Source organism: Dendropsophus ebraccatus, chromosome 7 (assembly GCF_027789765.1).
Source record: "Dendropsophus ebraccatus isolate aDenEbr1 chromosome 7, aDenEbr1.pat, whole genome shotgun sequence".
Lineage (NCBI taxonomy): Eukaryota > Metazoa > Chordata > Amphibia > Anura > Hylidae > Dendropsophus > Dendropsophus ebraccatus.
Window position 1 is genome coordinate 24,485,607 of NC_091460.1, and position 13,360 is coordinate 24,498,966.

The 13,360-nt window shown below is 39.5% G+C and overlaps 1 protein-coding gene across 1 annotated transcript; it reads left to right on the forward strand.

Moving 5' to 3' along the window:
- Nucleotides 1-370: 370 nt before the first annotated feature.
- On the forward strand, nucleotides 371-10,039 carry LOC138796512 (vomeronasal type-2 receptor 26-like). The gene is made up of 6 exons (XM_069976119.1): nucleotides 371-411; nucleotides 1,065-1,356; nucleotides 6,583-6,804; nucleotides 7,268-7,391; nucleotides 8,574-9,127; nucleotides 9,704-10,039. Exons 1-6 carry the CDS (start codon nucleotides 371-373, stop codon nucleotides 10,037-10,039), a joined length of 1,569 nt encoding a protein of 522 aa, XP_069832220.1.
- The last annotated feature ends 3,321 nt before the right edge of the window (nucleotides 10,040-13,360 follow it).

The following is a 13,360-nucleotide window of genomic DNA, read 5'->3' on the forward strand; positions in this document are numbered from 1 at the left end:
ACATGTTCCTGCTATTTTTTTATATCTGAATTCAGCTCCTCATTGTACTAGTCATATAAACTCCTATACATACAATCTATCTATATATATTTTTTTAGTTTGATGTATGATAAAAACTTTTCTGTTTGTTTATTTATGTATTTTGAATGTAGCCCCGCCCCTAGGGGCGTCTTTCACCATTTTTAAAGATTGATGTACTGCTATTCTGATGAAGAGGACTTGTCCCTTGAAACGCGTACATTGTGCACTTTTGTTTTAGCTTTTGATCTGCTTCTAACTGTTGGCGTCTGTTGGGCAGCGCTAAACTTTATGGATTAGTCAAACACCATTTTTGTACTTAAACTAGTTATAATTAAGATGACAGTGTCAGATGACTAACAGCTTGCTCAGCCAATCTGAGCTGAGCCAGATGTGAGTCATCTGACAATGTAGCAGAGGAGGGGGCTGGCCCTCTGTGAAGACGTCATCGACACAAGATGGCGCCAGCTGTGGTCGACAGGGATTGGGCAGAAAGTTATATGACTTTGTCCTTTATTGGAAAAAAAAATAATAATAAAATACTGAAAAAGCGATGAAAACATGCACATCGATGTGTTTGTACTGACATATAGAATAAAGATATTATGGGAGTTTCACCATAAAGCGCATCACGTAGACATGGAACACCCCCCCCCCCCCCCAAAAAAAAAAAAAAAAAGTTACAAAGTTGCATCCCCCCCTTAATACATTTTATAATGCATTGAAAAGCACCATTAGGCTATGTTCCTACTTTAGGAAAATATCAGGAAAGGTGGCCGTCTTGTAACATAGACGCCCATCAATACTGATCATATTCATTATTAGCAGCCTTCTATTCATCAAAATGGCCACCTTACTGTACATAGTATACGTGTTCCTTAAAAATCAGAGCCCTAACATAGCCCTGTAGAAGGGGAAATAAAAGCACTGTAGCTGTTAAAAGGTGAGGATGAAAAAAATGCAAAAATGAAAATTGGCGCAGTCATTAAAGCCATTTTGGACTGGGTTATGTGGGGTTAATTGCTGGAAAAAATATTTATTTACAGGCCTGTTTTCTCCAATTACAAATACTTTTTGGATTTTCGATTGGCCGTTGAAGAAGTGAATAGAAATCCTTACATTTTACCCAATGTGACTTTGGGCTATCACGTTTATGATTCTTGTGCCAATGCGAATAAAGCTGTGAAAAGTACAATACAGATATTATCAGGCCCTGGAGCTACTGTACCCAACTACTACTGCACAGGAGAAGATAACATTGCCGGATTTATTGGAGATCTTCTATCTGTAACCACTCTGCCCATAGCACAACTGCTGAACGTGTACGAATATACACAGGTATGTCACAAAAAGTCACACACTAACTAACATGGCTAAATCAAACAAACCCAATCAAGTTCAAATTATTATAAAGGAATGATCCAGGGAAGGCAGAGAATGAGCAAATTTCTGCATGAATTGCAGTCTTTTACAACATTCTAGAACATACTGAATGTTAAAGGTGAGTTCCTTAGGAAATTTCACTTTTCCCCTGTTCACAGGATAGGGGAAAAGAAGGAGATCACAAGCGGTCCGAGTCCTGACTACCCCCCCCCCCCCCCCGGGTGATTTCCCTTACTTGACTCGCAACTCTATTTATTCGTATGGAGTGTCGTAAAGATAAGAGTGCTGTATGACTAGAGCTGCGGGTCGCGTGCTGGACCCATAGCTCTATTCATAACAGAGACGGCCAGGGTCGTCAGGAGGTCGCCGGGAGGTTCAGGGGTTTGACCCCCCGCGATCTCCTTCTTTTCCCCCCATCTTGTGGTTAGGAGGGAAATTTATTTTTCCTGGAATACCCCTTTAATGGAATGTACCACTAGGTAAATTGCTTTTGTGTTTTCTATATGAACAGACTGGCGCCAATGTAGGGATGCTGGTGGCACAGTCCTTTTTTTGAACCCCATCCGGTTTCTGCACGTCACCAGTCTATTCCCAAGCAATGCCCTGGCATAATACACCGGGGACAGCTATATAGCTATATACTGTAACTTACTAAATGGTCTAACTAGCAGAAGCTGAGGTAGCAGAAACATGCTCTGGCCAAAGGCCAAGCTCAGACTGGTTAAGGTCCACCCCCTTCCAAATTAATAACTAGGAACAGCTTTTAAGAGGCATGATGTGACTTAACCTTCTTACTTCCATTCCACTACTTGGGTGTGGTAAAGACACAGCAGTAGTACACTGCCACCTAGCACTGCCAATATACTTTAGTGTATGCAGTGTATTCTTTTAACAGTGTGTAGGAGTGTGACAAGTTAAGTAGCAGTACATACACAGAATATATGATACCCAAAAACAATTAAAGTGCATAGCAAGGTAATCCTCTGCCACACGACAACCTTAAAGCGAATGTACCACTAGGTTCTTTGTTATGTTTTTTTTTTTTTTTTTTTATACATGAAAAGACCTGCATCAGAGAGGAGATGCTGGTGACGTGGTCCTTTTTATGAACTGCCTGTCTGGTTACCATGCATGGTGCTGGTCTTTTATCAAGCACAGGCCCGCCCCGGAGCACTAAGAGCAGGCCTTCCAGCCCGAGTATGACAAAACCCCCTCCCTTCTGTAATGCGGCTCTGTTAGAATCAATGGAACTGCATCACAGAGGAGAGGGGAGATCATCACACTGGCGGGCCTGCCTTCAGTGCTCCGGGGCGGGCCTGTGCTCGGTAGTTGACCGGCACCAGTCAGTTCATGTAAAAAACCCAAAGTAATGTACCTTGTGATATATTAGCTTTAAAATAGCTAGAAAACAGATACCAGGGCACTGCACAAATTTGTAAAGATTCAAAGAGTGACAAGTTAGATTTGTCGATTTGACACACCTAGTTTACAGGTTATTAACTAGATGTTAACTCTACATCTATAAGGGCAGTAATAATCAGCTATCTTTCTATCTATCAGAGTAATAAGGTATCCATTTGAACTCCATGTGTATCTCCTTTTCCCATGGCTTCATCATGGTAATGGTTCCAAACCTGTACTGATACCATAACTGTATTGGTTTATATGTTTCAGACCAGTAACTATACTGGGCTACTATATTAACAGTGTGCAGCATGGAAAAAAAGTTGCCACTCCACTGATATGCATAGAGAATGTTATATGTGGAGAAGCACAATGATGAACACAAGTAAAAGTCCTGGTATGTTCATTGTGGGCCCTTGGAATCTGTTTTTTCATATGTATATTCATTTGAACACCAATACTCATTAGTCATCTTTTTTTGGCAACAGAGATATTTTTTTTTTACATGCCCATACCTAATTTTAGTTTTTTCTCCAGATCAGCTATGAGGCTACAGATCCCCTTCTCAGTCATAGAACTATGTATCCCTATCTCTTTCGTACAGGACATATTGACCATGTCTACTTTTCTGCTATTTTAAAGCTACTGAAACATTTTTCATGGAGCTGGGTTGGAATTGTTACCAGCGCAGATGACAGCGGAATCAAGGAAAGCCAAACTCTGACCTAATTTCTTATTAGTCATGACATCTGCGTAGAGTTTACCGCTAAAGTCTTTCCTTTATCAACTCTCCGCGGTGCTGAAAATCTTAAAGAGCTAGAACAAATAAATGAGAAAAACAAGTGATTCATCTCAAGCTCCTCTTCTAATATTATTCTTATATGTGGAACAGTTTCTTTCTATATAGCTGACAATTTACAGCTTCCCGATTATGTTCTGAAGACAAAGACTTTTATCCTTCCACCCAACTGGTTTGTCAATAATGAAATAGTAGAACAATGCTTGCAAGCATTTAACTGTTGCCTGGGATTTCTTTATTATATAAATGTTAAAATTTTTCAAATGTTCGAATTTAATAGACATAAAGAATTTTTGATCAATCCATATGATAAAGTTGACATAAAAGAATTTCTTAAAAACGTCCGGTCTTCCAATTATCCAGATGATAAGTTGTTTGGAGCTATACAGATGTTACATGATTTGTGCTTTTCAACCAAATCAAAATAGTTTCAACCAAATTCAAAATAGTTTGTATGAAGCTTTATTCCAAGTAAAACTGCGTAATTGTTCAGGAGACAAAAATAGAATAAAAATCCCATACTCTTTATTCAGTATAGGCTCTCCAGTGGTCTATAATTCATTACTTACAATGGCTTATGCACTGGATGCTATGCTTACATCTTTGGGAAAAGATTTTTATAGGAATAAAGTGAAAATGCATAAGTACAGACATAAGGTAAACCAAAACATAACCATAGTATCAATGGGCATGATGATACATGATAGAGTGTAGTAAAAGGCAACAGTGAGCAGTGGAATTGAAATGGAGGGTGGGGGGGAGAGGAGGAGATAATTTTTTTGAATTAAAATGCAAAGTGACTGAGCAGAAGTGAAATCTACACAGTAATACAGTAGAATATGCTTGCTATACTGACCCAATGGTTTCATTCTAGTCCTGGACAACCATTCGCCTCACCCTCCAATAGGTACTAAGATGAAGAATCTAAAAGACAGATGAGGACATTTATGAAACGTATGAGGACATTTATGAGTCGTACGCCAGGGATGAGATGCAGATTTGCCCCTTCTTCCTTGCGTACGCCTGCCGTATGCCCCACTCACCGGGCGGGCTGAAGGAGCTTGGGGAGGGGGACGACAAGGTGGGGTGGAGGCGTGGACTCCTCCTGCACCTCATTTATCATGATTTACGCCTGTAGTTGTACGCCGGTCTTCATAAATCCCCCCCAGAGTATTATATAGGGTTATCTGGGAAACAAAAAAGGTCCTACCTGTTCTGTACCCCAGCGCTTCACTACCTATCACTAGCTGCTTTGGAAGTATACTTTCTAAAATAAGAGGGGGTGGGTACATTTGCGAGCATTGCATTCAGGCAAAACCATGCGCCACACAATGTTCACATTGTACAATATTATTGCTGTTGTGATGATATGGGTATTGGACTTTAGGTGTTGACTTAGTTTTACCACCTGACCCCTTTTACCTCTGCCTCTTCCAAAAGGCCATGGGAAGAAGCAGAGCATCGGGGAGGGGTACAGATAGGACCATTTCTACTCCTAGTATAACCTCTTTAAAAAGTGAATTAGAAAAATTTCAATTCTCAATATTTTCTTTAATTTATGGTGCTCTTGCGGTGCGTTTACACAGAAAGATTTATCTGACAGATTTTTGAAGCCAAAGCCAGGAATGGATTTGAAAAGAGGAGAAATCTCAGTCTTTCCTTTATGACCTGTTCTCTGTTTATAGTAAGTTCCTGGCTTTGGCTTCAAAAATCTGTCACATAAATCTGTGTGTGTGTGTGTGTAAGCACCATTAGGGTTCTATTAGACGATTAGGTGATTATTGATAAACAATTGCAAATGAGTTTGTTTATCGTTAACTCAAAATCATTCACCACACGATAGTCATTAGTTACGATCATTACAGCCCTCATTACTAGGATTGTTTACTCCATCTGATCCCAGCAAAAGAAGGAACAATGTGTAATTACACTGAACGAGTAATGAACAAATGCAGAATTACAGCAAATGAATGTGGAACGATTAGAGCGAACGATTATTTTTAGGATCAGATCTAAATAAAAAATCAACAATACACAATTTTTCGACCATTGCCTGCAATTACCTGGAACAATTATTGTTTGAATTGAAATGATATAATAATTTTCCGCACAATAATCGTCCCGCCTAATAGGGCCCTTAGAATATGAGCTTCAGGATCACTAAGAATGCTAAAAGTTCTCTTCAGCATGAGCAAAATTGTAGAACTGTTCTAAAATTTCTTTTTGACCACAGCCCATCCCCTCCAACCATGTCCATGTTACCTGACACTTTACAAAACTGGTGTGTTTGGCAAACTGAAAATTATAATAATTTTTTTACGCCAGAAATCACTGATTCACCATATAAGACCATGGGTCATTGATACCTCAATGCCCAGGTCATTTTTGGACTTTAGCTTATAGGATCATAATGTTCCCATAAGATGAAATCCCTAGGTCTTTCCCCTCTCTGCTATACCCTGACACTGTTAGAAGCCTGCAACAGTTGCAGGGGAGAGAGGGTAGGAGGCAGCGCTTGCGGCCCTCTCTCCCTCCTTTCCCCTAAGGCTTCTGTTGTCCATGACTACCATTGGGGCTGAAGCTTTTTCTTTAGTAGTTTAGTAGCCAGCACTCCAGGACGTGGTTGCAATGGATACAATTTAACTTTTATTCATACATTTAAAAACTAGCAAGGTGCATGACTCGACCCAACCATTGGGGCTGTGCGATCCCATCACAGAGCCCCGATTACTAGACAGAGAATTCTACCTCTGTAGAGGGAGAATTCTCTGTCTGAAGCCCTATAGATTCTGCGGTCGTGTGGCTTACAGTATCTATAGGGTTAACTGTAGGGTTAACAATTGCGGCGGGTCCCTGGCTATCACTGACAGCAATGGGAGATGGTTACATTACCCTAAAATGATTCTAAAACTGGTCACTACTTAAAGTAAGCTTTTGATATTTCATTTCATAACATATGATTCCTCTTTTACCGAAAGCTAAATCAATACTTGAGGGATATTCAGTACAATGATGGATCAGAAAAGAGATTATACTACCATGATAATGGGGCGATGAACACAATGTATAGGATATATAACAGGATGATGATAAACAAGACTTTTTCTACATTTTACCTTGTGGGTTCTTTTATGCCATGGGCACCGCCAGACAAGCAGCTTCACTTCAACACATCTCTGGTAACCTGGAAAAATAAAGAGGTGAGAAATTGGGGGTATTTTTTTTTCTTACACATTTTTTAAAAATATTTTGCAATATAATTTAGAATTTTTCTTACTCTCGCATTAGAAAAAAAAAGTATGGTACCATGTTAGCCAGGAAAATCTATGTGGTGGTAAATACCTTCGCTCAATGTGTTTTAGGAGTGATTCCTTTATTGGCCAACAAAAAAATGTTAGAATTTTAAGTTTTCAAGATTCAAAAGATCTCTTCATCAGACAAATTTTTCTGTTGAAGGGATTTTTTGAATCACGAAAGCTCACAAATACCATTTTTTTTTTTGGCAAATAAAGGTATCCCACCTAAAATACTTGGATCAAAAGTACCAGCTCCTCACTCTCCTACTATAACCAACTAATGAGTGCTGAAACATGAGTTATTGATGAAATATGGAATATACTTCTTTTCTTCAGAAGAAGAATTTTTCATATTTTTCCATTATAGGTTCCAAGATCTCAATGTTCAAAGAATTGTCTACCTGGTAGCAGGAAGATCAAGAATAATAAGAAGCCAATCTGCTGTTATGACTGTGTAAATTGCTCTGAAGGCAAAATATCTAATACAACTGGTAAACATAGATTCATATAAAAATGGCAGGCTAAATTATTTTGACTGGTAATGTGAAAAAAATTATGGACCATGTTGTAAAAAAGAAGAAAAAAAAATGTGTAAGAAATGTGCTCCCTTTCCTTGGGTTATGTGTGGTATTGCAACTCTGCTCTGCATCATGTGTATGGAATTGGGTTGGGCTTGGGCCCACTTCATAAGGGGCAGCCCCCTGCTGCATTCAGTAGAAGACGGCTGCCTCTCATAGTCACAAGGGGTGATGACGACATACTGCCTATTAACTGTTAAAATGCTGCTGTCAAAGCAAACTGTGGCATTTTAACATTGTAAATGTAAACCAGTGGTAATATAATAGGAAGACTTGGCTTCCCACAACAGGATACGATCTGATCCACTGTCAAAACAGTCTGGGGTGGGGGGTGGACTGTATTAAAACTTCCTGACAACCATCCCTGATCTATGATCTATAGCTTTAGCCCGCACAGCCTTCCCACATAAGCCCCTGAGGGCCAGACAGTAGCCAAGAGATTACTGTAGAGGAGGAAGGATGATAGCAGGCTAGTAAAAACTGGTTGGAAAATGCTTAAATAAGTGCCCCCTCCCACCCTGGGGGTACTAGACTGCTGCTATTTGGGTTTTCACCTGACTGGCTATGAAACAGAGACAGGTCCAGGACCACACTGGTATTTGGCCCTTCCCAGTACTCCTGTCACCATGGGTACTTGGAGAATAATGCTACTGCTAGCCATTTTACAGGTCAACACTTAGCCTAAGCTTAGTAATGATTACCGTGTACGCTGTATTTACACCTTCCGCTACTAAGCCTTTAAAAATACTATTTGTTGATCAATTTATTAAAAGAAAATCCACTGGTCATCTGCACTCAGGTATTGGAAAAAATGTGTGACTATACATTTCACACACTTATCCACTTATAAATAATTTTTTAACCAATTATTTCAGGAGAATTCTGAGACTTTTTTGAGACAATTGTGAGACAAACAATTAATCACCACAGAAAATAGGCTATACTTTCCCCAAAAAGTAAATCACGGTAATAGACCAATGATGATTTTGTTTTATTATTGTTTTAGTAACAAAGCTCCATGGTTTTCTAGTTCTGTTACATAACTTTCTTTCTTTTTTTTTTTTTTTTTTTTTTTTTACAAATCTGTTTTCCCAGATAGTGATAACTGCATAAAATGTTTGCCTTCAGAATGGTCAAGTAGTAAAAGAGATCAGTGTCTGCCCAAACTTGAAGACTTCCTCTCCTTCTCTGATGGACTCTCCATAGCTCTTTCCTCCATTGCTGTTCTGTTCTGGACAATATCTATTTTGATATTAGGAATTTTTGTGTCACATAAAGATTCCCCCATTGTGAAGGCAAATAACAAGACCCTGAGCTTCATCCTCCTCATCTCGTTGTCATTGTGCTTCCTCTGTGTCTTCATATTTATTGGCCGTCCTGTCGATAGAACCTGCAGATTACGACAAATAGTTTTTGGCATCATCTTCTCCATCTCGTTATCTTCTGTTTTGGCCAAAACCATCATGGTCTATATGGCTTTTAAAATATCCAGACCTGGAAGTGGATGGAAAAGACTGTTTAGCATGAAATTGTCCAACTCTATAGTTGTGGTGGCCTCATCCATTGAGGTTATTATCAGCATTATTTGGCTATACTTTTCTCCCCCATACCTGGAGCAGGACACCCATTCCTATCACAGGAAAGTCATCATTCAAGAGTCACTGTCGTATTTTTTTTTTTTTTTTTTTTGCAGAAATCAATAGTCTAGGCGATTTTAAGAAACTTTGTAATTGGGTTTATTAGCCAAATATGCCATTATCTGCATGTAAAAAGCCTTTTCCCATGTCCCCCCCTCCTTCCTCTTTTCCATCCACTGCAAAAAATCTGAAAATTGTGACTTGTTGCATAAGTCGTACCCTGTCTGCTCTAGGGAGAGGGGAGGGGGGAGGAGGAAGGAGGGAGTTAGCTGGCCGCAGAAAGCAGATAACAGAGGATTACAGGCACAGAGCTGGGTGACAGCTGTAATCTGAGCTCAGACAGGTCAGTGGTGACTGTCCCAGGAGATAATGGGTGAGGTATTTGTAGATTAACTCTTTGTTGTCCTGTTTTGGTCTTTTCTTTAGCTCTCTCCATAGGAGAACAATGAAGACAAGGAAGAGAGCTTCAAACTGCTTTTTCATTATAAAAATGCATTTTTTGGCTAATAAACCTAATTACAAAGTTTCTTAAAATCGCCTGGACTATTGATTTCTGAAAAAAAAAAAAAAAAATCACGACAGTGACACTTTCAGTGCAATGAAGGGTCTCAAGTTGGCTTCTTTGCTGTTCTAGGTTACTTATTTGTCCTGGCAGCTGTTAGTTTTACAGTAGCTTATTTGGCTAGAACATTACCCGATCGGTTTAATGAAGCCAAGTACATCACATTCAGTATGCTGGTGTTCTGTAGTGTCTGGATTACTATGGTCCCTTCCTATCTGAGCACCAAAGGAAAAAACATGGTGGCCGTAGAAATTTTCTCCATCTTGGCCTCCAGTGTTGGACTTTTAGGTTTTATATTTTTCCCAAAGTGCTACATTATTTTCCTCAAGCCTGAAATGAATAAGAGAAAATCGACTGCATAGTTTAAAAATACAACTACATCAACTTAATGATGAAAAATAATAGATTTTCTAAAGATTAAATGTATCATCCCCTAACTTCATTTACTTTTTATGGTCCTACGCTCTACAGTATATGGCAATTACTATATATGTTTTATCAAACACAATTAGAGTAGTATGTCAGCCTTCCCTTTAATCCATTAACAAGATATCTTCCCGGGCTGTATACCACACCAAGAACATGTGAGATTAATCGCCGGACACTGGGGTCTTCAAATATGAAAAACACTTGGACTTTCTCTAGCTCTTTAAAACAGTGAATAATTTATTTAATTTTAGATAGAATTCCGACACGTTTTGGGCTGGCTAGCCCATAATCATGGCTTTAAACAAAAACATATAAGACAATAAAAATGTGCTAACAAATAATGAAGTGATAATGACACAAAATGTCTACATAGTGACTAGAGTGGTACAAAATTAAAGGTTTAAAGGTTTCCACTCGTGCTTATTAGTATACATAGACAATATCATTGGATCCCCCTATAACAATACAATGTAAGCTTGCTATTATGCACAAACAATGGGAAAATATATGTCTATGGAGAAAAAATTTGCATAAATGTATCAGGATTCATTTCATTCTTTCGGCATGGTATTGGCATAGATCTATATTTCTGCAGAGTGTATAATCCATATGTTGGACATGTTTGAACATGAAGACGCTTCCTTCCCCTTTAAAACCCAGAGGGGGAGGTGATGGAACCCTAAGAAGCCCAGCCGCGATCCGGATTCGATGCGCAACTGGCGCATATGCAGAGGATGTTCAGAATCTGTGGAATACACTCAAGGAGTCCCACCACCCCACAGACACTGCACTATTGCAACAATGGCTGCTGCACACGAAACAGAAGCAGATTGTATAGATCTCAATGTGCTCCTAGCTTGCTCATATGTGACATTTCTCTTCAATCTACTCTGATTTGCTTATTTTTTGTTAAAGTTGGTGCATCAATAAATGTTTAATAAAGGTAAAATTTTAATATCAATTATAGGCACTGAAGAAATAAGGGGGTCCTCTTTTTCGCTACTTCTACAGTCTTTTTGTTCTCATATAGAAGTTAGGCCCCTCTGTGCCCCCATATAGTAATTAGGACTTTTTATGCTCTCATATAGTAGTTACTCCCTTCTATGCCTCCAAATAGTAGTTAGGTCTGCCCTGTGCTCCCATTAGTACTTAGGTCCCTCTGTCTCTATATAGTCCTGTCATCCTACAGACCTATAAATGTTAATGCAAGTGAAGTGACATAAATCAAAGCTGAAATCTACACCAGCTTTGACCCAGTGGACACACTTGGATTTATAAGGGGCCTGGGCTATGAATTAATTAAGATTCCTGTGTGATACAAAATCCCCATTTTTGTGTTTACTCTTTCTCCATATCAAGAGCAAAACATTGGAGAGGGAGTTCCAAGTTCATGGAGGTCTTTTAGTAGGACAATAAGCCTAAACTTAAAGCAACACAGGACAAAAACAAAAAGGGGAATGCTCTGTAGTAGAAATGCTTAAGTCTCTATCTGAAAGAAAACATTCAGCCTGAATAACCTGAATATCTTCTTTGATGCTTGGGCCAACAGATGTTTTACTAGCTAAAAGTTGGATGGAGATAAATATTTATTATTACTATGTATTTTTATATGTTTGGTTTATTTGCCCTCATTAGTTAGGCCCGCTTTTTGCCCCCCTATAGTAGTTAGGCCCCCTCTGTGCCCTCATTTTCCCATTCTGCTGAATATATTCAGGCTGTGTTTCCCCTTGCATGCAAATTCATTGGTTTGGAACTAGAAATGAGCAAAGCGAATCTGGAGAAGCAGATTAGCTGCCAATATCGCTGTCAATTCGCTTCGTTCTGCGAAGTGAATTCACAAGGATTCGTTAAGAAATTAGCAAAAGTCTTGGGGTTCGAACATGTTCGCTGTTACTGGGCATGAGAAAGCGATTAACCATAATCCCTAGCGCCCGTCCAATCAGCTGCAGGCCCCTCTGTGATGTCAGCACCTCCCCCTCTATATAAGGAGGTACGGTAATGAAGGTTGCCAGTCGGCTGTGTGTGGAGGAGAGAGCTGGATGGCAGCAGACAGTTAGAGCAGAGCAGGGAGAAACTAACAGAGCGATAGGGACATAGAAAAGAGGAGAGGATAGGAGGGTTGATTGTGGGTGATTTTTTTGTTGTAGCTGTCAACCAAGTGTCCAGTTTACCAAGTAACTGGGTGCCTATAGGAATTCACTGGGACCAGTGAAGACACAGTCCATATTATTCACTCACTGGGTACTGTAAACTCCTGTAATCTCCTACTCAGTTTATACCAACTTACTGGGATCAGTGAATTGAGCGTGTGCCTTACATAATCAGTGGTCGCATTCCACTCCTACTGTGTTCTAAAAATTCATTTTAATCAGTGAACTGAACATCCGCCTTTCATAATCAGTGCTCAAACTATACTCTTACTGTGTTCTAGAAATTTGTGAAAGTGTCACTCTAAACCACTCATTTACCAATATCCACTGCTGTCCTGGGAGGAAAAAATATTATGCCGCTATTCCACTGAGGTCCACTGCTGTCCATGGTGGGAATTGGATGATTTACTGGCTGATTTACTTTTTTTTTTTTTTAATTGTGATTCGCTTTCTTTTTTTTTTATACTTTTACAAGAACATGCGTTAACAAATTTGTCCTTCTGTAATAGTCCCAGTACTGTAACTACTATAGATTGTCTGTTTTATTAAAATTTAAGATTATTAAAATTTTAAACCCACAATTTGCGAACCTCACAAAATCCATTTCTAGCTCTTTTTGAAACCACACCCAATTGTTTTCTGCAATGTCATCACGCTGCCATTGGAAAATACAAGGGGGCTTGATTTTAGATGCATGCATTTACATTGATGGGGAAATACCACCTTAGGCTATGTTCACACTACATACACTACGTAGTAATCACGGCCGCTGTTGCATAGTTGCAACATTGTCCGTGATTGCTAGGAGCTTACGTAGTGCTGCCTTCTATGGAATCTCGGCTGGAGTGTATAAATATAGTATACACTCTGGCCAGGATCTCTAGCGGTGCCGCAAGAAACTGAAATGTCATTGAACAGCGGCCGCAGAAAACCCTGTCAGTTCACACAATGGAGCGTGCAGCGGGGAATTTGGATGCCGGTGCACACGGATGTGCCCGCACCTAAATTGAGCAGCAGTAAAGATCAGCTGGCGGGTACTGAAGTACCCAGCTGGGTCACGGAATAGACGGTCTTTTACGCTATGTGAACATGGCCTAAGACATC

Excerpts from the sequence above, each read along its gene's own strand:
- LOC138796512 (XM_069976119.1), top strand. The coding sequence starts at position 371 with ATGACTAACAGCTTGCTCAGCCAATCTGAGCTGAGCCAGAT. Across the intron at positions 7,392-8,573 it reads CAAAATATCTAATACAACTG|ATAGTGATAACTGCATAAAA; the intron begins GTAAACATAGAT and ends CTGTTTTCCCAG. Across the intron at positions 9,128-9,703 it reads CCTATCACAGGAAAGTCATC|TTTCAGTGCAATGAAGGGTC; the intron begins ATTCAAGAGTCA and ends CGACAGTGACAC.